Consider the following 26,895-nt stretch of genomic DNA (forward strand, 5'->3'; position numbering starts at 1 on the left):
TCATTCATTCTTGATATGGGGAATATAATCTACGCCCGAACTGGAAAAAGTTTTTATATTTATTCAATAAAAATATTATGTATAAGTTTATTAATTTTTTATTAAAATTATCATAAAAATTTGGACATCATACTTTTTTTGGTTGATAATATGTTTTTAATATATATAGCGAAATTATATTCTTTTATAAAATTGTTTCTTACTATAATTTTTTCTTTATTTTTTATTGATGGTGATATTTTTATTTCATATATAGAGAGATACTAAAATTATATTTTAATCTCTTGTATTTTAATTTAATTTGATTTTTTTCCTTGATAATGACATTAATTTTATCTCTTACCATTTAACTTCACTCGTATGAACTCGTATGATTTTACAAGCCAAATATAATAATAAGGAACTAGTTATAAAGAAGTGAAATAGACACGTGAGTTAAAAACTTTATATAACGAGAAGATCAATGAACGATTTTACAAAATCAACAAAAGCAAGTCATACAAGTTTTTCAAAGAGATTAGAAGCCAAGAAGTCTTGTGAAATAGTGGGTGGTTCCACCTGATCACAATGGACTTTGTATTATTAAGTTGAAACAAGTCAAGAAGTCGAGTTCTTGAAACAAGCAATATACAATATAATACTGTAATAACTAGTCCTCTCAAACTATTACACTGCCACAAACTTCTTAATTGTTCCTGCATTTGCAACTCTTAGAAGCTCTGGTCGTCACCACCAATCTTAGATGCTTGGCTTCAAATTCAGGTGAGATGCTATCTTTTGTCCAAGAGAACGATCAGCCTGCGCAGCAATACCATCCATGAAATATCACGTGAGCAACCAAAGGCGGATTTAGACTCTTTTCAGTTCAAGGGGCACATCACATATAATGTGGTCCCTACGGGTTAGTGTCCACAATGGAATGGGAATGGGCCAAGGAAGAAGAGGGAGGGGTATGATTACTGGGAAGGGCACAAGAAAGTGTAGGATCAAACCAATTACACTCTCTTTAATGCCCAATCGCATGACTAAATGTCACATGAAATGTGCCAATAAGGGAGAAATTGGGCACATTGTTCAGAGTGGCAATAAGGGTGTGTGAGAAACTCACCTGAGACCAGTATGATATCCAGATGCTGCGGATTTCATGGGTGACACGTGGTTCAGACAAAGCATCAACCCATCGGCGGAGAAATCTTTCTTGCCTGAAATCAGAAAATAGCAAAGAAAAGCCCATCAGTAGACAAAGCCAAAAGTACCTCATATTGATCATACCAGTAATTTATGAAAGGAACCTGTCAGAGGCCCAGGATCGGTATCTCTCTCCAGGTTGCTTAAAGTTGTTCTCCTTCTCAATCATACACTGGAAAAAGCAAGATGTTAAGACAGTTATTCACTAATTAAAGCGAGTTTTAACAGTTTAATTCTAAATCTTATAATTTGTTGAATAGAAACGTAATCATTAAACCCTTCTAGGCACAAGCTATGTAATACAAAAATCCTAACCTTTATACTTAAGAAAAACTAACCTTTTCACGCTTCCCATCTAGGATACGCGGAGGAACGGGGATCCTTTCTGCATGCCGAACAGGATCATACCTTGAAGGGAAGTAATTGACCTATAAACCAGTAGCGGTCAATTGTTATGGAGGGAAATGCAAGCAAGAAAAGAATAAGTTTAAATATCACGGTGGAATAATTTACCTCTTCATCTCTGTGCATGAAATTCATGAAACCTTCATGGTGATTGTTGTGATGGGCACATTTGGGTGCATTAGCAGGAATCTGCAGATAATTGGGACCAAGCCTGTGTCTCTGACTATCGGCATAGGAGAATATCCGAGTCTGAAGCAATTTATCATCGGAATAGTATACACCAGGTACAATAATGGCAGGGCAAAATGCAAGTTGTTCGTTCTCGGCAAAGAAGTTATCTATGTTCTTATTCAAGACCATGCGGCCAACGGGCTGGAGGGGCAAAACATCCTCAGGCCAGATCTTAGTTACATCAAGTGGATCAAAGTCAAATTTGTCTTCTTGTTCAGGATCCAATGTTTGGATATAAAGTTTCCACTCAGGATAGTTTCCAGCAGCAATTGAATCGTGAAGGTCTTGGGTGGCATGACTGTGGTTGGATCCTCCAACCCTCACGGCCTCCTCGTCCAAGAGACACTTTTCACCACAGGTGGCTTTCCAATGGAATTTGACATAATGAGGCTTGCCAGCTTTGCTGATGAGGGTGTATGTGTTGACACCAAAACCATCCATGTGCCTGTAATCCTGGGGGATACCCACGTCATCGAACAAGAAGGAGAACATGTGAAGGCTTTCGGGGTGGTGGGAGAAGAAATCGAGGATCCTCCAATTCTCCTGGATGTGGGACTTGGGATTGGGTTTGAGGGCGTGGACCATGTCGGGGAACTTGAGGCCATCACGGACGAAGAAGACGGGGAAGTTGTTTCCGACGAGGTCAAAGTTACCCTCTCTGGTGTAAAATTTGACGGCAAATCCTCTGGGGTCCCTCAAGGTTTCAGGGCTGCCACGCTCGTGGATGACGGTGGAGAAGCGGACGATGAGGGGAGTCTGAACTCCAGGGGCGCGAAGGAAGTCAGCACAGGTGAGGTGAGAGATGTCATGTGTGACTTCAAAAAAACCCTTTGCACTGGCTCCCCTCGCATGCACCACTCGCTCCGGGATCCTTTCCCTGTCGAAGTTTGCAAGCTTCTCCACCAGATGATAATCCTCCAGAAGAATTGGACCTTGGCAAACAATTTTCGATTATTAATTCACTCAACACAATTCAACTGAACTGAATTGGATGAAAAGTGTATATACCTCTTGATCCAACCGTGAGAGACGAGTTATTGTTCCAGATTGGGGCACCGGAATTAGTGGTCCAGAAGGGAGAATTGAAGGCGGTTGATGGGCGATTCTGCATGGAATAGGAAAATAAAAAAGTTCAGATTTGAATGAGAATAAAATGTAAAATGAAAGAAAGGAAAACCTTGTAGGGATCCATGGCTGCCGAGAGGAAAAAGGATCAGATGAAGATGAAGATGAGAGTGGTAAACCAGGAGCATGTGTGTGTGGCACTAGCCATGGCTTATTGGTTGGGACTCTATTTTATTTTCCTTGTTTCCAGCTCCAGTACTAAATCATCATTAATTAATGGTCTCCGCATAAGATGGATAAATCATAAAATAAATGTTAATAAAAATAATAATTACATTTTACGAGTCTATGGGCACAATTTTATACGCCCACCCGCTTTTCCCTCTTTCCACTTCACCCACTTTTCTTTTCTATCTATTGTCTCCGCATTACAAGGATTTATAATATTCATAAAAAATAATAACATTAATATGTATGGTTATTATTATCACTGTTATCATCATGATGATAACTCGTTTTTGTAGAAAATAATTACACTGAACATATCATAAGTATAAACGATAATCTTGTAAATAAGAAATTTAAGACCTATATGTTTTATGGAAGGAATAATTAAAATTATTAATTATAATCAATAAAAATCAAGTACATGTTAACACAGTTAGAATCATGATACAGATAAATATTTTAGATAACTATATATCATTTTTTTATTTTTTTAATTAATATATTTCATCTGCTATTATTACTTGAAAAAAACAATAAATCATAATTTCTCATTATAAAAAAATATAATGAATGATGTTTCTCTTATTTAACATATTATTTACAAAATTTAAAGAAAAAATATATATTTAACAACATTTGTTTAAAAAATATATTTATTTAGTGTAAATTTGTTTAGAGAATATACTTTCGATACTTATATTGTACAATTACAATGTTTTGATTTAGATGTTGACAATTAATTATATATTTAGATATATACAATCTCTTGAAATTTGTCTATAATTTTGTTTTGGTTTCTCCCTTCTTGCTTAAATATTTGTCATAGTAGATAAGAACAATTGTGTTTTGAGTTTTTTCCAACATTTTTATCCATTTTTGTCATGATTATGTGAAACTTGAATTCACCATTTAATATTTCAGAGACTTTGTTAAATTAGATACACACACATATCTAATTTTCACAATCTGAAATCATTTATTCAATTTTCACAATCTCAATTCACTTGTACTAGTGAATTCCCATACTTACATAAGTTGTGATGATTGAATTTTCCATCCATCATATGCTCCATTAAAGAAAAATACTTAATAATAAGTTTATTATAATATTAACTACCAACACAAACACAAATTAGACAATAGAGAAAGACACTAAAATTGATTGGTTGAGGATAAACGAACAAAGAAATAAAAAATAATCAGACACAAAATTTATTATGAACCAAATATTATAAGTCGAAGTTTTCATTTTCAACTTAATCTATTAGTTAAACTGACAACTTTTTGTTAATTATTATAATTGTCATTACACATTCCTAAATAAAGTAATATACACTAGTAAAAAAAACACATTTTACATTATTTCAGACTTATTACACCTGTAAATACCAACGATATAAAAAATAGATCATATTTTACATTGGTTTTTTAATCGGGTAAAATATACAAATATTATACCGGTTTAAATAGTAATCGCTGTAAAATAAAATAAAAATTATGTTACAAAAAGTGAAGTTTTTACATAAAGATATTACACTGGTTCTATAGAACCATTACTATTATATGTGTCAGAATAGAGATATTATACTTGTTTATAATATGTGTCCAAATAAAAATATTACACTGGTTAACCACTATAATATCTGTCATAATAACTGTTATAATATATTATTTTTTTATAAATAATTTGGATTAATTTTATTAATTTTCCAACTTATAACATTAAACAAAATATTAGAATACGAGAAAATAATTTTTTGTATTTATTTAAAACATAGGAATAATAAAACTTGTTAAAATGAAGAGTTAAAAAAATAAAGTAAATCATAATCCATAATCAAACTAATGAAAATACAATGGCAGAACTTATATAAAATAATTAAAAAACAAATAAACAAAGAGAATATAAAAAGCTTTGTGTACTAACCACTTTCTAGATGAGCAGTGTCCTTTTCTTTTAATAGTATATATCATACCAATAAGACAGTTAATGGATTAAAAGTTTAATATAACTTAAATTTATAAGAAAATTTAAATTATATTTTATAATAGTGTAATTTTAATAAATTTGATTTAGTAATAGTAATAAAAATGTGTTAATAGTTTAATTTAGGAAAAGATGAAATGATCGAGATCTGACAGGGCATCAAAAGTGGGGGTGTGAGGGAATGATCGACAACGCAGTGACAGAGCCACAGCCAGAGGCAGGGTGATTGCGCGACGGTGCCATAGCTCCATAACAAAAATCCATGGCGATTGAGCAGTACGGAAGGTAATTTTGTTTTAACAAACTAACAATTAAAGTTTTGATGTGAAATATGAATGGTGAGGCTGAGACCGAGCAATTAGCTGACGAGGATGGTCCTACTCATTTCCAATCAGGCAAAGATACGCACAACATGACAATCAGTGTTGTTTACGAAATCATTTATGTTCATTTTCCTTACGAGGATCTTAGTCAGCATAGATATTTCATGCTTTTAGTTTGTATTTGTTTGGATAAGGATGTGGCGTAGGATTGAGAATGGGATCCATTCATCCACCCAACAACTCCTTCTATTTCTATTTTCCTTGTTTCTTATGCCTTTATTATTTGTTTGGGGTCAAGTCTGAAAACTTCTAGTAGCCTGTTTCTGGCAATTTATCTTTTATTCAGACAGTGATGTTTGTTTTGTAGTTAACTGTTCTCGTTCCTTCTCACACTCCAACATTACATTACCCATCCATTCCCAAATTTTGCATATTGGTTGCTACTTTGCTGTGTCGAAGAATAAACATGTCGGCTAAGTTTCTCACCGTGCCGCCATTTGAGTGCGCCTGGAGAGAGGATTTGAAATTTCGGGAAGCGGGTCGGGGTTGTGTAGCCTTTGAAGCATTCGCCTGCAATGATGTTACACTGGTTTTCCGGGAGAATGTGGGAAGCCAGGGCTACCATTATAAAAGAGATAGCAGTCCTCACTACACAATCATATTGGGGAGTCACAGGAATCGCCGACTCAGAATTGAGGTCAATGGAAAAGCTGTTGTCGACATCGCAGGGGTTGGCCTTTGCTGCTCCTCCTCCTTTCAGAGTTACTGGATAAGCATCTACGATGGCTTGATTAGCATAGGCCATGGCAAATACCCTTTCCAGGATGTTGTTTTCCAGTGGCTGGATTCTTGTCCCAATTGTAATGTTCAGTATATTGGCCTCAGCAGCTGGGACAAACATGTTAAGTATAGAAATGTTAATGTCTTGTCTTTAACACATACTCATATGCCCCTTTCGAAGCATGTTGTTTTTGGTGATTATCAAGTGGAGGATGAGCTTGATGCCGCAGACTCTTACAATTACAAACACATGGATTATGACAAATGGGGGCTCAAAAATTTTCTTGAGAGTTGGGACTTGTCTGATGTGTTATTCATAGTTGGTGAAGAGGAGAAGCCTGTTCCTTCTCACAAGGCAATTTTAGCTGCATCTGGAAACTTTCCTGTATGCTCCTCCTCATTTGTCATCAACATACCCACAGTACCGTATCCGCTTTTCCATGCACTGCTTCACTACATCTACGTTGGCTGGACCCAGGTAGAGGTTCACACCTTATTAGTTTTGTATTTGCTATTGTTGATGTTAAACGTGGAAATTGAGATCATCAGTTTTCTGTGTACATTCATATTTATTTTTTTATCACCATGGTAAGTTTTTGACTGTCAAACTGGTTATCTCACTTCTTTCTTGGTGATTTTAATTTAATTTGATATGTTGTACCCGTCAAATTGCTGTTCATATTTATATTCTTAAGGTAGTTGTGTCTTTGTATCATGTAGATTCCACAGGAACAACTTGGTTCTTTGAGGGCTTTAAGTATACAGTTTGAAGTGATGCCACTGGTGAAGCAGTGTGAAGAGACTATGGAACGGTTCAAGCTAGATAAGACGTTGTTGGGCACGGACAAGAATGTGGAGCTGACGTATCCATCTATCCGACCTCATTCAACTTTGCCCTCACTTCCTATCAGCATTCATCAACTGAGACAATTGAAATTAACAGGCCAGTTCAGTGATGTAAGCATCTACATTGAGAGTTATGGGCTCATTGCACGAGCACATAAAATTGTTCTGAGCTTATGGAGTATCCCCTTTGCTCGGGTGAGCCAATTTCACAATCTTGTCAGATTTAATGTTAGATGCACCCTCTGGTGGGGGTGTTTTTTTAAGATTCTCAGAAGTAAGATTTTACCTAGGGATTAAGTTTCTACTTTTATGGAGGAAGTATTAACTTAGTTAAACTTAATTATAAGAGAGTTAAGTTTGTAAGTGAAGAACTATATACTCAGCGAAACCTTGAAAGAGTGTTTCCAAATTCCAAGTCTCCTAATTTTTTTTCTACAGTGGAGGTATATCTTCTGGTAACAACTTGACTTTCTGAGGTCGAAGGAATGACTAACAAATACAATCTGGTTAATAAAACGATTTTCAATTTTTAGCACTGAATCAAGTTATTCAACATGCCCTGTTACAAATTTAATTCTGTGAGGTTAATTAATGTACACCTCAATACTGTTGTAAATTTATTCATTGTCCAGTGTGTTCTACGTGTGTCTTTGCAATGCAATTTAAACAAGTATTTGTCTTATCTTTATGCATCATAAATTTCTCTCTATGTAAGTAACATCTATGCTATGTTTTACGTAGTGGTTATGTATTTTTGCAACTGTCAATGTGAGCTATTAGTTAAAGATCCTGTTACTTTATCAGATGTTCACAAATGGAATGAGTGAAAGCATGTCATCGGAGGTTACTTTAAGGGATGTGCCACCAGAAGCTTTCAGGGCTATGCTTGACTGTTTATACGATGGGCAATTGCATGACAATGTTATAGATTCTGGTGCTTTGTTGCTCCAACTCCTTTTATTAGCTGATCAATTTGGAGTGACTTTTCTTCAACAAGAATGCTGCAAAATGCTTTTAGAATGTCTCTCAGAGGTAGTTTGGTAATCTTCACTCAACGGAAATCAGTACTTATTTGGAAGTTAGAATCATTTATCCTGTGGATGCCACTTGAAATAACTGTTTGGAGAAGAGAGTTGCGGTTTCAGAGTTGTGAAAACGAAAGAAGAGATACATTTTATAGTAATCAATTCTAAGATATTGATACTTCTCGTCAACATATAATATGCAGGGATGAAGTTCTTCTATTGGGTGAAGGTCATACAACAAAGTTTTTCTGTTACACACAAATTGAATGGAGGAAGCAGACAAATTTGGCAACTAATAATACCGTGGCCTTTGAACCTAACCGTTGAACTTTGTTGCAGGACTCTGTATGTCCACTCCTCCAAGTGGTTTCTTCAATCCCATCATGCCGAATTATTAAAGAATCATTGCAGAGGAGAATTTCCATGAACTTTGACTATTATATCAGTGCGAGTACTGACTTTGTTTTGTTAGATGAGACAACTTTAATCAATATCATTAAGGTGTGTTTCTTGTCAAGTTGCTCATTTTTTGTTAAATTCAAGGAATACACATAATATTCTAGAGGCCATGCATCTACATTGGCTTAATCTAAAGCAGAAAATTATTGTCAGTAGCGTGGCATACAGAATAAAGGATTGAAGATCTACTTATCTATACATGCCATTGAAGTTAAAAACATGATTTTATTGACTTCCAGCATATGAAATTTTGAGGAGGCCTAAGCCATTTTATCTGAGAATTTTAGATATAATTTCTCTTCAAATCCCCTGAATACTAGATTAGATATAATTTATACATCAGCAAAATGTCTATCCCAGGGGTCTAATTTTGTAATATTAGGTCATTTGACTGATAATTTCTTGATCCATATTTGGATTTTGCAGCATCCAGATCTGACAGTAACATCTGAAGAGAAAGTCCTTAATGCAATTCTAATGTTTGGCATGAATTCTAAAGAATTATTTGGGTGGGAAGTGGTGGATCAGTTAATAGTAAATTCAAAATCTGAACTCCTTTTTGATGAGAGGCTTCAGTTAGTCCATGACTTGTTGCCGTTTGTGCGATTTCCACTACTACAATATTCCTTACTTGAGAAGGTTGGTAATCTTTGCATCGAGACATCTATGAACACCTTAAATAAATAGTATTTGCTTGTTCTAACTATAATGTTATATTGTTGTAATTAATGTGCAGTTGCAGAATAGCAACATTGGTCAGCATATCCCTGTTTTCCAAACTCTTGTAAGCTTGCTGTCTTCGAATCAATTCAGGCTGTATGTGTAATGTGATTTGTGTAAATCTTAGTTTGAATAACTATTCTGTTATGTTATTTGTTACAGGTTAATGAGGCAATCAATTTTGTTAAATGTGGGCTGGCAGGGCTAGAGAATGAAGAGAAGTAAGTTCTTCACCTTAGTTTGCTTCCTCAGCTTCTTCATTGGGGACCTTTTAACATCTAGATTGTAACCTTTCTAGAAAATAACAATAGCTTATTTGGTTGTGAAAATCATCTTTACTCTATTAAGTATTGTAGTATGAATTTGGATTCATTAATTCTGAGTTATTCTCATTTTTTTTAAACAAACTTATTGGTCCATTTCGATTATAGAGGGGATTTCTATTCAAGATTCATACAAGAATTTTGATGACAGTCTATTGGATGACACTCTCTCTCTCTCTCAAGCTTCATACTCTATCCTTCCTCTTCTTCTATCCTTGTTTTCCTCCTCCAGATAGCCGTTCTAGGGCCCTTGCTGGTGAGTTTGGAGTAGGGACAATAATGGATATGGGAAAGAAATATTAGAAGAGTGGACTATGGAAAACTGAAAATAAATATATGATATAAGTTTATGATATGAGGATGGTATTATAAGGTACTTATTAGTTTGTTGGCCACTTAGGGCTTTCTAAGTATTTCTAAACTAAATTGGCGTTCTTATCCGAAATGGGATTACTTGGATAACAACTTGGGAGTATTTGGAGTTGTTAGCTTGCTTTATAAGTTTTTGAACTTTTTAGTTGTGACTAATCACTTTTCTATTTACGTTATGAATTATTCTCAGATTTTTCTTTTCCTAGAGAAGAACACGTCTAACAATAGTTAACTTACACTACATTTCATTTTAGTGTTCGATTCCAACATAGACGGTCCAGTTACAAGGAACTCCAGTATATTTGCGATGGGGATGACCACGGAGTTCTGTACTTTGCTGGCACGTCCTATGGTGAACACCCTTGGGTTAATCCTCTCTTGGCAGAGGTAGAATTCTAGTTTATCTTTTCCCCCCTCAATTTTTATTTGGTTAAATAACTTATTATATCATATACAATCTTTATGTTTTAGTTTTCATTCCTAAAAACTACTTATTTTCGTCTCTACAATGAATACACTTTTTAGTTCCTTTTAAGTCCTCTTGTCCAAAATTGTAGGGACTAAAGCAGATTAAAAGACGTATGTGCATAATAAAACATGTTAAAAAGGTTTGTGTGTAGGAACTCAAAAGGAGTACCTTTTAGGTACAAGGACATAAAAACCTAGAGATTGTATAGTTAGAGGAACCAAATGAGAAATTAAGTCTTCTTTTCTCTAGGAGTCTTTATGCTAAGGTCTTACGAATGAACTGTTTATGCATTCCCTTTCCCTTGTGTGGCAGCAAAGAAAAATTACCATAACAGCCAGCAGCCCCCACTCAAGATACACTGATCCCAAGGTTTTGGTCTCTAGAACCTACCAGGTATGCTAAAAATTTTAACTACAATTGACTATTGAACTCTTATTTTGTTGTATGGCATCTAACTTCATGTGGCTATGGCAGGGAACATGTTTTGCTGGGCCCCGCTTGGAAAATGGGCAGAATTGTACCTGGTGGATGGTTGATCTTGGCCAAGATCATCAGGTATGCAATATACTGATTATGTATGTATGTTTACTACTATTCAATAATAGTACTCGCATTTGGTCATGCACTTTGAGCAAGTGGATGCTTGAAGATTTTACTACCACTCTCCAACCTCATTTATCAATATGAATGGATCGTTACTTCTTAGATGTAATGAACATTCTGAATAAAATCGATGGATGCAGCTTATGTGCAACTACTATACTCTAAGGCAGGACGGTTCCAAGGCCTTCCCCAGATTTTGGAACATTCAGGTAAACAGTCTCTTGCTCTGTGGAGGGTTTCTGTCTCATTATTGTTATCTGTTGAAGGGAAAGATTAAATAGTTATGGTGTGTAAAAAATTCAGGGCTCACAGGAGGGGAAGAGCTGGACGAATTTGTGGGTCCATGAAAACGATCGGAGTGTATGTAAACCTGGTCAGTTTGCCTCTTGGCCGATAGTTGGCCCCAACGCTCTGCTTCCCTTCAGGTATTTCCGGGTAGTTCTCACTGGACCCACCACCGATGCAACCAATCCCTGGAATTTCTGCATTTGTTACTTGGAGCTCTATGGCTACTTCCTCTGAAACGCTTTTGGTTATGCCAAAACACACCATACTTCCCCAAAATACATACGATTCACCTCCTCGTGTACATTATGGTTTGCTTAAGTCATGGAAGAGAAATCAAGTTTCACAATTTAATTGTAGTTTTTTTTTTTTATTTCATCATTTAAATTTGATTACAAGAGAATTAGTTATAGAAGTTGCCCTTCTTCGCCGCGTCTTTTAAGAAAATAGCTGGAGAAGAAACTTCGATTTTCAATAACAATGAAGGTAAATTAAATTGATAAATTTTATATTCAATTGATAGCAATAAATCACGCAAATATGTAAATTGAAATATTTATTTTAAAGTTTCGATAACTTACCTTATATATGAGTTAATGTTAACTGCACTGAGTCAATTGTATTCTCTCTTATTGATATCGAAAATAAGGATAAATAGTGATTTTTTAATTGAATTGGTTCAATTTTATAAGAAAATTGAAATCGGTGGATTTTGAAAAGATTATGCAAATGGATAAGTTGTGTCAGCATGATATGACTTTACTTTACGGTAAAGAAGTTGTACATGCATGAAACAAGTTTGGATTTTTGGAAGTTTGGATTTCTGGAAGTTAAGTCATGCTTTGACATGACTTTAGTGTGGAAGGAGATTTAGTATGGAAGGAGAAGTCGTGTTTGATCCACATGACTTTTTTTATTAATTCGATAAAATGGAATGATATCGTAGATGTTAATCGATATTTGTTTGCTTTTATATGAGATTGTGTTATGTTGGTATAACTTTTGTTTTTATATTAAACTAAAGTTGTGATATGTTTACACGACTTTTATACGAGATTATTAATGTTAATATTAATACATACGGTTTTATAATATATATGTTGTTTATATAAGGTGGTCTTGTAAATGGTAAAAAATGCAACATCCACTTATTGAGTATAATGAGTTTAATAAGGAAGACCTTTGATCAACAATAGTCCAAACATGTTCTTAATGAAATCAAACTTACATCCAATCTTAACAACATTTTTTATCTTATACTAATGACAATTTTTGCGGTTTTAGTGGTCTCTTTCTAGTAGAAACGACATTGCTCCCTTAATCATTGTTGAAGCTTCTCCTATTATTAAGGTAGTAATTCATCTTATCTATTTTGCCACCAATGAATTTCATCAAGTTGATTGGGTAATGCGACAATTTGGGTTTCAATAAGGTACGATCCATTAAACTTATATTAGCTGTATAAAGAATATGAAAAGTAAAACAAACAAATATTGACCAGAATTCCATCAAAGGTGGATAGTAATGTGGACTGATCAACACAATGTCTCACTGAAAGTATTTAATTTATTGGTAATGGTCATTTGTGTGACACAACAACATAAAGACAATGTTACATTGATCATACTATTTGGTACATATCGCTTCTAGAACCGACATCTGACAACAATGTAACTTCACTTCATTTTACTTTTCATGATGTAATTTTATGGAATTGGAAATTCATAAGCGAAAAAATGCATTTTGGAATGTGATGCTCCAAAAGGGAAAGTTGTCTTCTGGGAATGGGGTTTCCAGAAGCGAAAAAATCCATTCCATATGCTCCATAATTCAAAGTTGTTTCCCATAATAGACATTCTGGAAGAGTAAAAACCATCCCAAGATCATTTTCTTTATTTCATGTTTTTGATGGGGTGCAGGAAGAAACATCCCAAAAAATGTCTAAAGGTCCGAGCCCAATAGGAAGGAAATGGATGAGTGTAAGTGTGACATAACAAGTAACAAACTATTTGTTTTTGCACCTCCCTAGCTCTTCCTAGCACCCCATAAATTGGAAAAAATCATTTTATCCTTAAAAAAATGCTTTTCGGACTAGAACGAGAGAACAACACGCCCATAAACTTTTCTTATTCCAAAAATACCCTTTTCAATATTTCGGATTACATAATCCAGAAGTCTTTTTTTAGATTCAAAATTAGCTTTCAGATTATGTAATCCGGAAGTCTTTTATGATTAGCTTCCGGATTACATAATCTGGAAGTCTTTTCCATACATAAGATTAGCTTCCGAATTATGTAATCTGGAAGTTTTTTCTAAATATGAATTTGACTTCCGAATTATGTAATCCGGAATTTATCCAGATTACATAATCCATAGACTTATTATTTCAAATTCAAGGGGGTGAAAAAAAAGGATAAAATGGTATTTTCATATTTAGTATCGGGTGGCACATGAAGGTATGGAGGGTAGGAAGAAAGAGTCCGAGAGAACACATCTGTGGGCCGGCAGCGGGCCCAGAGCGGGCCCAGAGCTACCTTTACTGGTGGAGATCAAAGCATGAAACCCAGACGCAGTGGAAGTTATGAAGCAGAGGGATTTCCTCACTCTGCTGCTTAACAAGTGAAAGCGAAAGCGAAGCATGCATATGCATAGATTCAGAGCAAGGGTTTTTCTGCGCTCAATTTCACTTTGTAAATCTAAGTGGCATCAACATCATGTACATCTTTTTCCGCCATTTTTATTTTTTCTCTTTCCAATTCTAACCTAACCAAACGCTTCTTTCCGCTTATTCAATTGTAGGGTGCTCAATTTCTCTTCTCTCAAAATCGCACCTCCACAACAGGTATGTATTCTCCATTTCACCACTATCTTCATTTATTTAAGATACATAGCTTTTCTGTTCACATAGCAGTTCAATTGCAGCTCAATCACTTTTTTTTACGTATCTTTTCATAAATGTTGCACTTGTATATCTTCATAATTTGTCACTCGATAAATTTCATTCGCCTAACACGTGGTATCGTAGTATATAACAAAATGCAGGTCCAAAATTTATGGAATTTGCAGCAGAACCATCTATGCAGTTGCAAGTTCTTAAGGCACTCTGCTCGGGTCAGAGAAAGAAGGCTTCGGACTTACTTTTGGATTTTGGTTCCAGAACCCAGTCATTAACAGCTGACGATTTTCTTCATATTTTTAAGTTTTGTGCACGCTCTCCTGATCCAGTGGTATGCTATTTCCTAAATAACCAATTCTTTATTTCTGGATTCCTAATACTAAAATTTCATTTTTTTATTCCCCTGCCGCTTTTTATTTTATCTTTTTGCAAAATCAACATGTTAAAGTTTGCTTTAAGCATTTCTTTATAAATGTATGAGACCAAATATGATTCTAACTAGAGTTCTAGTATTTATATATATCCTTAACACTTCCACAACTTGATCCAATCCCGATTCTCGTCAATGTATCATTAGCTTCTACCTGCACTATTACTGAAAGTCTCTGTCATGTGAAATTAGCTAATAACAAATGTATGTGTTCTCCTGTGTGAGTTGGATGCACACTTTCCTTGAAAGTCTCTGACCATGAGTTATGGTAGAACCTTTTGTGAATGTCAAATTTATTCCTTCACTTTTTTATATTTTGCAGTTTGTAATGGAGATTTGGAGATTCATGGAGTTAAAAGGTGTTAGAATGAACGATACATGCTCATCTCTTATGATGCAGGCCCTTTGTAAAGGGGGTTACTTGGAGGAGGTAATATTAGTTTTATTCATGAAATATATTTAGTAAAATTTCCCTTCATGCTCCTTTTCTTCTTGGGTGTCGTATTGTGTAAAGGGGTTATGCTAAGGGCATTGATTTTGGATTAACCCACTACATTTTCAGGGTTTTTTTAGAAAAAAAAAGTTTTTCTTTCTTTCTGAAAATACAATTCCATATGATATATGGATGCTTTATCATGACATTAAATTGTATGTCAAATGATGTATATGAGGCAGTTATTAGTAAATCAGCTTCATCTTAGCTGCGAGAGTTTTATTTTTTTCTCATGTCTACCTGTTGTATTATGTTCAGGCCTTTGATATCATGGATTTTCTTGGAGGAAGTCAATGTCTCTATCCAGTTCTCCCACTTTACAATAGTCTCTTAGGATCCTGCTCGAAAATGCAGAGTCTAATTCTAGCAAACAAATGTTTGGACTTAATGGAAAAGAAGATGGTAGGGAAGAGTGAAGTTACATACACTGAGCTTCTCAAGGTGCGCAAACATAAAGTGCTAGCATCATTCTATTATAGTTGTGAATAGAAAAGAAATTTACTCTTTTTGAGAAAAGTATTGTCTGTTTAGCTGTTAAAGTTGTTTTATTTGACAGATTATTGAGTCCGAAAGCATTTATATGTAGATATGTGATTCAAGGTGAACCACTTGATCTGGACTAAAGAGAATCTTCTTGATTTGATAGTATTAGTTACAAAACGTGCTAGTTTGCACCAGGACCTGTTCTTCTCTGGTTTAATGTGCTTGAATGTTTTCTCTTTTTTTCATAGGACATCTATCACTGAACTTACCCTGTTTCTCAGCTTGCAGTTTTGCTGAAAGACTTGCCAGCAGCCCATCTTGTTTGGCAGGAGTATGTGAAAAACTATAGCATGAGTATCATTGCTCTGCGTAGATTCATTTGGTCATTTACAAGGTTAGGAGATTTAGAATCTGCTTGTAAAACTCTACAACAAATGGTGTCATTAGCGGTCAGGGGAAACATTTCTATTGCTAAAACAGTTTATGGGAAGTTGTATTCTACTAGAATGGACATCCCTGTGCCTTCAAATAAGGGGCTAGGCTTAACCATATCAGACTTTAAGGAGATAAAAAAATTGGACTCTTGTATGAGTGCTGAATTAGATGGGCTGAATGGAGAAGAACACTCACTACTTGTGAAGGCGTTGAGGTGGTCCTTTAATGACATAATACACGGGTGTGCAAACCAAAAGAATTATATACTTGCAAGGAAGCTTATCTTACAGGTATATATTTCACTGAGCTTTTACATGTTCCGTAATGCTCCATCTAACACAGGTCATGTAGATTAAAATATTTTTCTCCTAGATTTTGTAATTGAAAAAGGTTATGAAGCAATGACACCTCTCCTCTTTGAAATGTCTCATGTTTCCGACATGGACCCTAAAACCTTCCTGACACCTGTTAAACATGTGCAGTTTTGTATTTATCAGTTTGTGCTTCATAGGTGAAAGGTTCTCTACATAGTCAGAGAATGTTAAATTTTAAATTCTAAGACTTCAGATCCCCTAAGATTTCAATTATTGAAAGCTTCTGTTAGTTGATTCTCAATAACATATGAATATCAATATTACCATCTCCTTATATATCCTCCTTTCACAATTTTTTAGTATAAATAAATTTCTTGGGTTATGAAAGTTTAAGGGAATTTTTTGAATTTTATCCATTGACAACGTTTATATTAATGTATTTTAACATCTTGAAGGGCGCTTCTCTGTTCAGATGGAAAATCTCGGTTTGCAGCCATCCTGCCATTCATATAATGGCATTATTAAAGCAGTTGCTTCCCATGGAAGTCTTGGGGATGCCATAGAAGTGGTGAGTTCAGCGACAATCATTATGTCCAGAATCACTTGTTTTTATTATATTTTTTCTTAATTTATTCTTTGAGCAGACTGCTATCTGTGGGAGTTCTGTCCAGAAATTTTGATCACTTAAGTTTAGGTCAAATAGAACCTCAAATCATGTCCAATTGGAATCTGATGCGAGATCTAGTTTGTCAGTTATATGGTCTCGTGATTGCGGATACTCAAGTTAATTACTGAAAATTTTTCTTGGCCTTATATTATTTTCGTTTAATATGCAGTTGAAAAAAATGCAGCAGAAGAATTTGAAGCCAAATGATTCAACTTTAGCAACACTTTCAATCACATGCAGCAAAACACAACAGTTAGATTTAGCTGAGGCTTTTCTGAATCAGATTTCCGAATGTCTATATCCACATCCTTATAATGCTTTACTAGCATCATGCAATGAATTGGTGAGCACAAATATGAAATTTCAAACAGAATTCCCATATACCATTTTATTGTCTGTAAGACTGTAATTAGTTTACCTAAAGTCCTAACTATATTCTTTAATAAGACTTTTCAAAAATAGCTAATTCGGGTGTTATATGTTGAGTGAGAGGAAGGGTCGGTAAAACCCTAAAATATGTGACTGAGTCAGTCCAATACATGTACTTTCATATCCTATTTAAAGTTTTGAATAATTTGCTTGTAAAATAGGAGGTGATGTACGATAGTACCGTAATTATTAAATGTACATAAAAATGAAATGAGGAAACTTCATAATCCTGAACAAATTTTTTTTCTAACACAGTTAATAAAACAAGATCCTTCAAACAATGGGTGTTTTATTTTTACCATTATGAGCTTTGTTACTGTTTGGTTTGGACTTGTGGCAATGTGATGTGAAGTTATTTATTTCATCAATGGGCTGTTGAGCACCAATTAAGATGAGCAACTGAATTTATACATGCACATTTTGTTTATCTGATAAATTTGCAGAATCAACCTGAACGTGCTGTGCAAGTGTTTGCCAAGATGAAGCAGAAAAAAGTTTTGCCTAATATCAGGACTTGTGAGCTTCTATTTTCGTTATTTGGTGTTGTAAATGCCCCTTATGAAGACAGTAATATACTGTCACAGGTGGATGCTGCTAAAAGAATAAATGCTATAGAAAAATATATGGCCACAAATGGCATTCAGCACAGTCATCTTTCAATAAAAAACATAGTAAGTTTCATTGATATCTCCTTTTTCACATATCTGGAGGGTTTTTCTTCTGTTCAAATCTATGAATAACTTGTATATGTGATTGAGAAAATGAGGAGGGATTCAACTCAGTGGTCAGTAACATGTTCTGGGGTGCAATTAATGTTAAAATTAAAAAGGTTTTGTACTAGAATATGGATTTGTTAGTCCCTCTGTGTATCATAACCATGCCAATCCGTTTTACCTGTTCTATTTAGTAATTAAGAAAGTTGAAAATCACAGGATTCAAGCTGTCTGAATGAAATGAAGAAATGTTTTAGGTGTTATTTGTGATCAGAAGGGCAGCAAATACTGAAATGCCACATGCTTTGTAGTGCTGATTAATGGCCAGCAAATACGAGAATACTAGATATGGAAGATTTGAACTTAGTATTACTAGAATACCTCGAGGAAAAAACAACAGAATTTTTGCCTTAAATGGTGTATCAAAGAAATAAAAAGAGTTCCTGTGATTACACTACCCTTTAAACAGATGTGTAGGAAATTAAAGGATGAATCTTTTAGTGAAATCATTAAGACCTATATGCAGATGAACTTTTAAAAGAAGTGTTTTTGGTAAAAGTGATGGTGTCACCCAATCCATGAATCCAACCTCATTTAATAGGGAAATGATTTTTTTGGTGACAGTACTCTTATAAGTGATCCAACTATAATGTTGATATTATGAGTAAAGCCATAAAGTTTAAGAGATGCAAAAGATCACTTTGATTAGGGTAAGATATGAGTGGTATCTTGTTCATTTACATTGCTTATGTCTTGGCCATGTTCATTCTGTCTTTTCAGGTTAGAGCCCTTGGAGAAGAAGGGATGATAAGAGAGATGATCCAGTATTTACACGTGGCAGAGAATCTTTTCATTTATAGAAATCCTTCATTGGGAACACATATTTACAACACAGTGTTACATTATCTTGTCAAAGCCAAAGAAGTGAGTGACTCATACATCATTACTTTGAATTTCGACACCTACTTTGTGAAGTGAGTTATTATGCATCCCTGGCTGGAATATGAGGTTTTCCACATGATACAGAGTGATTTGGCGATTGCAATTTTCAAGAAGATGAAGTTATGTGGCTGCGACCCTGACTCTGAAACATACAATATAATGATTAACTGTTGTACCATCCTAAAAAGTTACAGATCTGCTTGTTTGCTGATTTCAACGATGATACGGAAAGGGTTTTGCCCAGTGATATGTACATATACCGCTATCATTAAGGTTCTTTTCATTTTAATCTCTGATAGTCTGGCCCATATTATTATTTTGTCAAAGATTTTGCATTGTACTTGATTTTATGTCAAAAGAGTGAAATGCGCAGATTTATGATTTTATAGTAGTCTTGATGCACTTCCTAATCCCTTCAACCAACAAGTTTAGTTAACCTGCAAGTGACAATTGACAAAGGCGTGCATTTGGTGTTAAATGTTTCTACTAGTTCATAATTTGCATGTTATTTACGTCATTCATGCAGAATTAGTAGCATTTACTTAATAAAGCGATGACATTTTGTTGAAATGGTGCTTCAGGAGCCTTTATGCAGATCTCTCCTAAGTTACATTCTTTATGTTCAAAGTGCAGGATGCATTGTCTTTTTTATACTATACCATCAGACAATGAACATCTTAGGCTGGATGGAGTTTGAAAGTACAAAATACACTAAATCACTTCTCAGATATGTAATGGCTAAGGCATTGGGATTAAGAATAATATGTAGTAACTACCTAAGGAAAGCATGGATTTCTTCTAGATCATCAAGCTTTGGTTCAATTTGATCCTATAACTAATTTTACTTTGTCTTGAGAGGACACTAATTTACTTACTGACATCATGCATCTGACTGCTGGTCATCATGAAATTTGGGTTATAATTAATGGCTGTATTACTGTAAAAAGAAAAACTAATGGTTGTATCACCTGTCATTCATTGTGCATGTGCTGATATATTTACTCTTTTGTTCATGAGTTGCCACGACATCAGTCTTATTCAACCTGTAAATTTATTTTAGAACTGTGTATCCCAACTTGATACGGAGTTTGTTTGCTTCAGATTTTGTTGGAAGATGAGAACTTTGATGAAGCCCTGAATCTTTTGAAACAAGTCATATTGGATGGCATCCAACCTGATATACTGCTGTACAATACGGTTCTTAAACAAGCATGTTACAAGGTACTTCATCTTTCATATTAAAATCAATAAGGGGGATAAAGGGTGAAAGAAAAGAAATCTGTTCCAAAATCCTCGGTTAAGGGATTTGTAATGCTACATGATTGACTCATGATATTTATGGTTCAACTAGAGGAGGTGAGTTAAAGATAATATGGAGTGATTTGATTACATCAAAGAATATTCATGTGTCCACAGCTCGCAATTACAAACAATCCTTTCAATACTAACTATAACTCAAGTTCATTTCTGCACACTTAGCTTGCTCAGGAAAAGAAAAATTCTATCCTTATTAAAAGTCTGATGTGTATTTTATCCATTTTTTATGGAAAATTTAGAATGTGACCTAATGTCATTTAATTTCTTCCATGAATTAGGGAAGGATTGATGTAATTGAGTTAATTGTGGAGGGCATGCGCAGAGAAAAAGTTCCCCCCGATCCAAGAACATGCGGCTATGTGTTCTCTGCATATGTAGATTCTGGTTTCCACAATACAGCAATTGAAGCATTGCAGGTTTTAAGTTTGCGTATGATGTCTGAAGATGGCAACCTACTTGGAGAGAAGAAAAAAATTGTGAATGAATTCATCCTGTCTGAAGATTTGGCTTCTGAGTCACGGATACTCAAGTTATTTGAAGATTCTGAAGATGAATTTGCTGTTGGGTTGTTGAATTTAAGATGGTGTGCCATAGCTGGATTCCCAATCTGCGAGTCAGCTGATCAAAGTCTGTGGGCTAGAAGACTGGAAGGAAAACGATTGTGAGCCCGAGTGTTACGAAGACACCCGGTTAGATAGTTTTAAAAGGGACACCACTGTCTTTGGGGAAGCCTCCATAAAAAGGTTCTCAGTTCAGTAGTGGAGAGACGCGGGCTGAGGCTGTATCATACATGTATGTTGTCAACCGTGGCCGTCGTCATTGCTCCGGCTCTGCGCAGGAATTAAATTTTTTAATCATAAGGATACAAGTTCCGATCATTTTGGAACTTAACTTTTCTGAGTTGCACCAAATTTGAATCTTGTTGACGTTTGGTGCTCAATACTTTTTAACAATAAGTTATAGTAAACTATCGGTCTTTTCGTGATAAATAAAAATTAGTTTAACATTCGATTTGACATTGAAATACTTTACCATAATTCAGAATCATGTATTGTACCTAAACATGAAATGGCTTTTAAATTCTCTTCTCGCTGATTGCTTTGCCACCTCTTGCTGGTCTGGTATATGAAAATAGTATGAAGATTTAGGATTTTATAGTAACTTAACGAACTTCCTAAACCCCTTCCACAAGTCAACATGCAAGAATGCACGCATTTGGGATTGAATGTTTATACTGGTACATATTTTTCGTTGCTAACATTTATCTTCTAGAACTATTGGCATTTACTTTGAATGTTATATTCGGCTCAAAAAAATAATGCAACTAAAATTTGGAGATAGCTCTGAATTAAAAACTTCCACGCCTTTTAAAATTGAGACCCTCGTGATATTTATCTATGTTACAAAGTCTATGTATTATCTGAGACAATTATGTTTATGTTGGATAAGATTACTGTTAAGACTACTTTAGTACTTTCAGGAGAGGTTTTAGTTCTCAGCTGAGTATATTATGGTTTAATGGTTTGAACAAGTTTCGTACAGAAGTAGGTTCCTGGACTTCTAAGAAACTTCAAAAAGCTTTTTAAAGAACAAGTGTAACAGCAAACCCTATTTTTTTACAACTTGTATAAATAGGTCTTATAATTACTTTATAACGACTTTAAATAATCAGAAAATATTAAGTTGTGATTGTTGCAGAAGCAACCAAATGGGGCATTTTGTTTTGAAACTGTTTAATTTTGAAGTAAAGAAACAATTGGTGTGAGGAAAAGTCAAAAGGAATAGGAGTGGCTGTTAGTGGATTAGATTTAGAGGTGCGCTTTTATTTTAAAGAGAGGAAATTATGACATTTGGGTGCAATCGTTGTCTTTAGAAACATCATGATAAATGCAGAGATGAAGGAAATAAAGTTTAGTAACTTTATGTTGTTATCATCGACCCACCAAAAGATAAAATGTCTCCCAATACTCCCTAGTGCTTGGATATCATGTTTGTTCTTCTCTTCTTTCATCAACTTCATAACCGCTTGCTTAGATACTGTTTTGCATCAAGAATGGTTCCATGAGGTTTCAAAATTAAAAGTATTACGAGTACATGTGGATCAACCTCAGTTTGCTGGCTTATAACACTTGCACAGTAAGGTCTGAGTTTACAGAATAACCTCCAATGATCTGTCAGATCCAATTATCCTTACCTTTTTGGAGGGTTTAAGAAAACAATAAATTCAACGGTGATGATGATTACCATGGATGAATAGACCTATATCATCATATCATAATAAGAAGAAATAGTATCAGATAAATAATGGACATGCAAACAGAGTTCAGTGAGTTGGAATTCCACCAAATCTTCTTTAGAGAGAAGAGTGACTTGATGTATGTAATAGATTTGTTTCCATTATGCTGCTTTTCATCGTACGTTAATCACTTTTATATCATAGCATTTTGATTAATTCATTCACCGTCCTTATGGTCAATCAAAAAGTTTAAGATATTTGCTTTGTCAAGTAATGATTAGTTTTCATAGCTAATTTGAAAGTTAGAGAAAATAAATGGAATTGTTCCCTGATTTTGTCTATGAATATAGATATTTAGGTATTAGATCTGTAGGTCATACATACATATATGTAGATAATGTTATAAATATTAATAAGGACTGGTCGGTAGAAATAATAATATTTATAATATTAAAAATGATATTAGTAAGAATATTGATAATATTAATTATTATATTAATAATATTGATAAAAATATTAATATTTATTGATATTATTATTAAATTAATAATAATGATATTATTAATAATGTTAATATCATTAATAATATTAATAACATTATTAATATTTAAATTAATATTATTATTATTATTAATGAAGGTATAATAATTCATTATATATATAATGTTAAATTTAGTATATAGTGTAATCTATATGTAATGCTTTAAATAATATGTAATATATAATACTGAATTTATCTCTTAAGTAATTTTAAAGTTTTTTTGTTTTGTGAATCTTACCATTGATAATTCTCACATATATTATAATACCGAAAAAACAATTAGCTTGATACATGAGAAACTTAATATAAATAATTTCTTTAATATCACTTCTTAATATGTTTCTTTGTAAAAAAAATTCTTACTACACTCATTTAATTGTTAATGGTGAGCAATATTTTATTGTAGAAACAAAATCTCTATTTTTTAGTTTTCTCCAACCCCGATCAAAATTGGTTATCATTGATTTTTTAAAAGATAACTTCTCATATTAATCGATATCTATTTTTATCTTATTAAACTCATAATTATATAACTAATTTATCTAACGTTCACTCCCTTGAATGCATGGAGTTGCCATAGACATAGAGAAAGCCCTGGCACGTGGGAAGGGAAAAAAGAGTGTGAATATGGCACGTGGGATATTTGTGATGGCATGAACGAATGAGGTGCAATTTCATTAAAAAATGAAGACACTCCGATCATAAGCAAAACGTGTAGTAAAAAGAAGAAGAATAATACGATGTTTGTTGTGAAGTGTTGGACGGAAAGAAACAGACAAAGAAATGAAAAGAGTAGGATGCTCTATTATTGGTGTATAAATTTTGAGAGTTGGAAAAGTAAGAAGAAGAAGAAAAAAGTGATTTTGAAGAAGAAGAAGAAAAAAGTGATTTTGAAGAAGAAGAAAAAAGTGATTTTGAAGAAGAAGAAGAAAAAAGTGATTTTGAAGAAGAAGAAAAAAGTGATTTTGAAGGAGAGGGAAAAGAGATGGAGGAGCAAATAGACCCAAGGAGTGGCTTCTGCCCCTCCAACTCAGTTTTCTACAGCAAGCGGAAGCCACTCCCACTCTCTCCCAACAACGCCCTCGACGTCACCACCTTCATCTCCTCCCGAGCCCACCGCGGAACCACCGCCTTCATCGACGCCGCCACAGGCCGCCACCTCAGCTACAGCCAGCTATGGCGAGCGGTGGAGGGCGTGGCGGGCTCTCTCTGGGACATGGGGATCCGAAAGGGCAACGTGGTCCTGCTCCTCTCTCCCAACTCCATCGACTTCCCGGTGGTGTGCCTGGCCATCATGTCCCTGGGCGCCGTCATCACCACCACCAATCCCCTCAACACCACGCAGGAAATCGCCAAGCAGATCGCCGATTCCAAGCCCCTCCTCGCCTTCACCACCCCTCTCTTGCTCCCCAAACTCACCAAGGCAGCACCCTCTCTACCAATCATTCTCATGGACACCACCGCTCACCCACCCCTTCCTCACCCCAAAATTGTAGCCACGCTCCATGAAATGGCCAAGAAGGAACCCCGGGCTGAGCGCGTGAGGGAGCGCGTGGAGCAGGACGACACGGCCACGCTGCTCTACTCCTCCGGCACCACGGGACCCAGCAAGGGCGTGCTTTCCTCCCACCGGAACCTCATAGCCATGGTTCAAATCGTTCTCGGTCGCTTCCACGTCGAAGACAACGAAACCTTCATCTGCACGGTCCCCATGTTTCACATATACGGTCTCGTCGCCTTCGCCACCGGCCTCCTCGCCTCCGGCTCCACCATCGTCGTCCTCTCCAAGTTCGAGATGCACGACATGCTCTCGTCCATACAGAGGTTCCGCGCCACCTACCTTCCCCTGGTTCCACCCATTCTGGTTGCCATGCTCAACAACGCAGACGCCATCAAGGGAAAGTACGATATCCGGTCCCTGCATTCGGTCCTCTCCGGTGGGGCTCCCTTGAGTAAGGAGGTTATAGAGGGGTTTGTCGACAAGTACCCCAACGTCACCATCCTTCAGGGTTATGGTTTGACGGAATCCACCGGCGTTGGTGCCTCCACCGACTCCTTGGAGGAGAGTCGCAGGTACGGCACTGCGGGCCTCTTGTCGCCGGCCACCCAAGCCATGATCGTCGACCCTGACTCCGGCCGCTCGCTTCCGGTTAACAGCACCGGTGAGCTCTGGCTCAGGGGTCCCACTATTATGAAAGGTGAGGAATCATTCAAGTATTCAACTTTTCTTTTTCTTCTACTTTTTCTTTTCAAGCATTATTCATAGTCATGCAAGTGGATTTGCTGCGTCACTCTCTGCTTTTCTTTCTCGGTGAAATTTTTTATTTATAAAGTTTTTTTAATTAATAGTGCGCTGTTGTTGAAAACTAATAAGGACAAAGACTCCTCCTATTACAAATACTATACACATGTTCCAGTGTCAGAATGTGCATCAAACAACTTCATGTGTTTGGTTTTATTCTCTATTCTATTCTATTATATTCCTACTTATTTAGATGGCTCAAGTGTCCTACACAATGTGAATGATTGGTTTAGGTTGATGTATAAACAATCAATTAAGAGTTCACTAGCTGAGCCTTAGATCATTATTTCTATTCAATACTGTTCAATCTTCAGTTACTTGGGACTTTTTAGCTGTAGATCTTTGTCATTTAGTTGTTTGTGTGATTAGATATGTAATTAACATTGAAAAGGTGGGGATGGCAGGTTATTTCAATAACGAAGAGGCCACAACATCAACACTTGATTCAAAAGGATGGTTAAGAACAGGGGATGTTTGTTACATTGACAATGATGGATTTATATTCATTGTGGATCGATTAAAAGAGCTTATCAAATACAAGGGATATCAGGTAAGTTATATTATGAATTGTGGCTAAGTTAGTTAAAGGAAGGATTATTATTGAGAAAAGGTGTTGTTGATGTTTGCTGCAGGTGCCTCCAGCAGAACTGGAGGCCTTGTTACTGACTCATCCTGCTATATCAGATGCAGCTGTTATCCCGTAAGTGTTGGAATTTCATCCATCCATGAACATATATTTGTAAAAAGAGTAGTGAATGAATGTAGTTTGGTAATGATCAGGTATCCAGATAAGGAGGTTGGGCAGTTTCCAATGGCATATGTGGTGAGGAAGGATGGAAGTAGCTTATCAGAAAGCCAAGTTATGGATTTTGTAGCAGGACAGGTTAGTAGTTTTACTGTTTCTTTGAATTGGATTTGTGACTGCTCAACTCATAGTATTAATTCAACATTCTGTAGGTGGCTCCTTACAAACGGATTCGAAAAGTTGCGTTTATCTCCTCCGTACCCAAAAATCCATCTGGCAAAATTCTTCGCAAGGATCTCATCAAGCTCGCAACTTCTAAACTTTGAGGAGATAGACGCATGCATGCACATGCATGGCTCTTTTCGTGCTGGAGTATCTGTTCTTTCTTCAACACTCTGTTGTCATTTTTAAAGAGCACCAAGTCTCCATACATTATTCTTAGAGGGAATCAAATTGTCTTGCTAATGGAAATAATATTTTCTGTCATCAAAACTTTGCCAATATTAATACAATTTTAATACATTTCGCCCTGCCACAATCTTTACATAATGACATTGTTAGTAGTTTTTTTAAGAAAAGTTGTAAAATATTATTTCTGTGATTATTTTAGGAATAAAATTATGGTCAATTACAAAATGAGAGT

At 35.4% G+C, this 26,895-nt stretch overlaps 4 protein-coding genes across 14 annotated transcripts; 3 read left to right on the top strand and 1 right to left on the bottom strand.

Annotated features, from left to right (window-relative positions):
• Positions 1-517: 517 nt before the first annotated feature.
• Positions 518-3,301, bottom strand: LOC137816281 (catalase-3). Its single transcript, XM_068619361.1, has 7 exons — positions 3,002-3,301; positions 2,833-2,929; positions 1,702-2,756; positions 1,527-1,616; positions 1,293-1,360; positions 1,109-1,202; positions 518-798 (listed from the first exon to the last, which is right to left on the bottom strand). Exons 1-7 carry the CDS (start codon positions 3,014-3,016, stop codon positions 739-741), a joined length of 1,479 nt encoding a protein of 492 aa, XP_068475462.1. The 5' UTR covers positions 3,017-3,301; the 3' UTR covers positions 518-738.
• Positions 3,302-5,210: 1,909 nt separating this feature from the next.
• Positions 5,211-11,825, top strand: LOC137816280 (BTB/POZ domain-containing protein). Of its 6 annotated transcripts, none has more exons than XR_011081787.2 (13): positions 5,211-5,389; positions 5,795-6,685; positions 6,928-7,248; positions 7,858-8,085; positions 8,418-8,579; positions 8,964-9,176; positions 9,274-9,321; positions 9,420-9,478; positions 10,207-10,339; positions 10,734-10,814; positions 10,896-10,976; positions 11,128-11,233; positions 11,328-11,825. XR_011081787.2 is itself a non-coding variant. In XM_068619360.2 (13 exons), the coding sequence occupies exons 2-13, from the start codon at positions 5,894-5,896 to the stop codon at positions 11,544-11,546; spliced, it is 2,406 nt and encodes an 801-aa protein (XP_068475461.2). In that variant the 5' UTR covers positions 5,211-5,389; positions 5,795-5,893; the 3' UTR covers positions 11,547-11,825. The 6 variants fall into 6 exon arrangements, 5 of the variants coding, with proteins under 5 accessions (XP_068475461.2, XP_090160322.1, XP_090160320.1 ...); XM_068619360.2 differs by having other exon boundaries at positions 11,165-11,233; XM_068619359.2 differs by lacking the exon at positions 5,211-5,389 and having other exon boundaries at positions 5,605-6,685; positions 11,165-11,233.
• Positions 11,826-13,402: 1,577 nt separating this feature from the next.
• Positions 13,403-21,452, top strand: LOC137816284 (Tetratricopeptide repeat (TPR)-like superfamily protein). Of its 6 annotated transcripts, none has more exons than XM_068619364.1 (13): positions 13,403-14,025; positions 14,109-14,151; positions 14,335-14,536; positions 14,958-15,065; positions 15,387-15,569; positions 15,893-16,336; positions 16,833-16,928; positions 17,197-17,370; positions 17,900-18,127; positions 18,950-19,093; positions 19,196-19,384; positions 20,213-20,332; positions 20,707-21,452. In XM_068619364.1, the coding sequence occupies exons 3-13, from the start codon at positions 14,363-14,365 to the stop codon at positions 21,091-21,093; spliced, it is 2,247 nt and encodes a 748-aa protein (XP_068475465.1). In that variant the 5' UTR covers positions 13,403-14,025; positions 14,109-14,151; positions 14,335-14,362; the 3' UTR covers positions 21,094-21,452. The 6 variants fall into 6 exon arrangements, with proteins under 6 accessions (XP_068475465.1, XP_068475464.1, XP_068475466.1 ...); XM_068619363.1 differs by having other exon boundaries at positions 13,818-14,025; positions 14,352-14,536; XM_090304319.1 differs by having other exon boundaries at positions 13,875-14,025; positions 14,352-14,536; positions 16,816-16,928.
• Positions 21,453-23,764: 2,312 nt separating this feature from the next.
• On the top strand, positions 23,765-26,787 carry LOC137816285 (putative CoA ligase CCL5). The gene is made up of 5 exons (XM_068619367.2): positions 23,765-25,403; positions 25,912-26,057; positions 26,140-26,207; positions 26,288-26,390; positions 26,465-26,787. Exons 1-5 carry the CDS (start codon positions 24,191-24,193, stop codon positions 26,576-26,578), a joined length of 1,644 nt encoding a protein of 547 aa, XP_068475468.1. The 5' UTR covers positions 23,765-24,190; the 3' UTR covers positions 26,579-26,787.
• Positions 26,788-26,895: the final 108 nt, after the last annotated feature.

Source organism: Phaseolus vulgaris, chromosome 1, assembly GCF_051622355.1.
Source record: "Phaseolus vulgaris cultivar YP4 chromosome 1, ASM5162235v1, whole genome shotgun sequence".
Classification (NCBI taxonomy): domain Eukaryota; kingdom Viridiplantae; phylum Streptophyta; class Magnoliopsida; order Fabales; family Fabaceae; genus Phaseolus; species Phaseolus vulgaris.

Bases quoted from the DNA above. Each gene is read 5' to 3' on its own strand.
- LOC137816285 (XM_068619367.2), top strand. From the start codon at position 24,191: ATGGAGGAGCAAATAGACCCAAGGAGTGGCTTCTGCCCCTCCAACTCA. The intron at 26,058-26,139 runs GTAAGTTATATT...TGTTTGCTGCAG, and splicing joins TCAAATACAAGGGATATCAG to GTGCCTCCAGCAGAACTGGA. The intron at 26,208-26,287 runs GTAAGTGTTGGA...GGTAATGATCAG, and splicing joins TCAGATGCAGCTGTTATCCC to GTATCCAGATAAGGAGGTTG.
- LOC137816281 (XM_068619361.1), bottom strand. The intron at 1,361-1,526 runs GTTAGTTTTTCT...TGCTTTTTCCAG, and splicing joins TAGATGGGAAGCGTGAAAAG to TGTATGATTGAGAAGGAGAA. The intron at 1,203-1,292 runs GTTCCTTTCATA...TTCTGATTTCAG, and splicing joins CGATCCTGGGCCTCTGACAG to GCAAGAAAGATTTCTCCGCC.
- LOC137816280 (XM_068619360.2), top strand. From the start codon at position 5,894: ATGTCGGCTAAGTTTCTCACCGTGCCGCCATTTGAGTGCGCCTGGAGA. The intron at 8,580-8,963 runs GTGTGTTTCTTG...TGGATTTTGCAG, and splicing joins CTTTAATCAATATCATTAAG to CATCCAGATCTGACAGTAAC. The intron at 9,479-10,206 runs GTAAGTTCTTCA...ATTTCATTTTAG, and splicing joins GGGCTAGAGAATGAAGAGAA to TGTTCGATTCCAACATAGAC.
- LOC137816284 (XM_068619363.1), top strand. From the start codon at position 13,948: ATGCATATGCATAGATTCAGAGCAAGGGTTTTTCTGCGCTCAATTTCA. The intron at 14,026-14,108 runs GTACATCTTTTT...ATTCAATTGTAG, and splicing joins CTAAGTGGCATCAACATCAT to GGTGCTCAATTTCTCTTCTC. The intron at 18,128-18,949 runs GTAAGTTTCATT...CTGTCTTTTCAG, and splicing joins ATCTTTCAATAAAAAACATA to GTTAGAGCCCTTGGAGAAGA.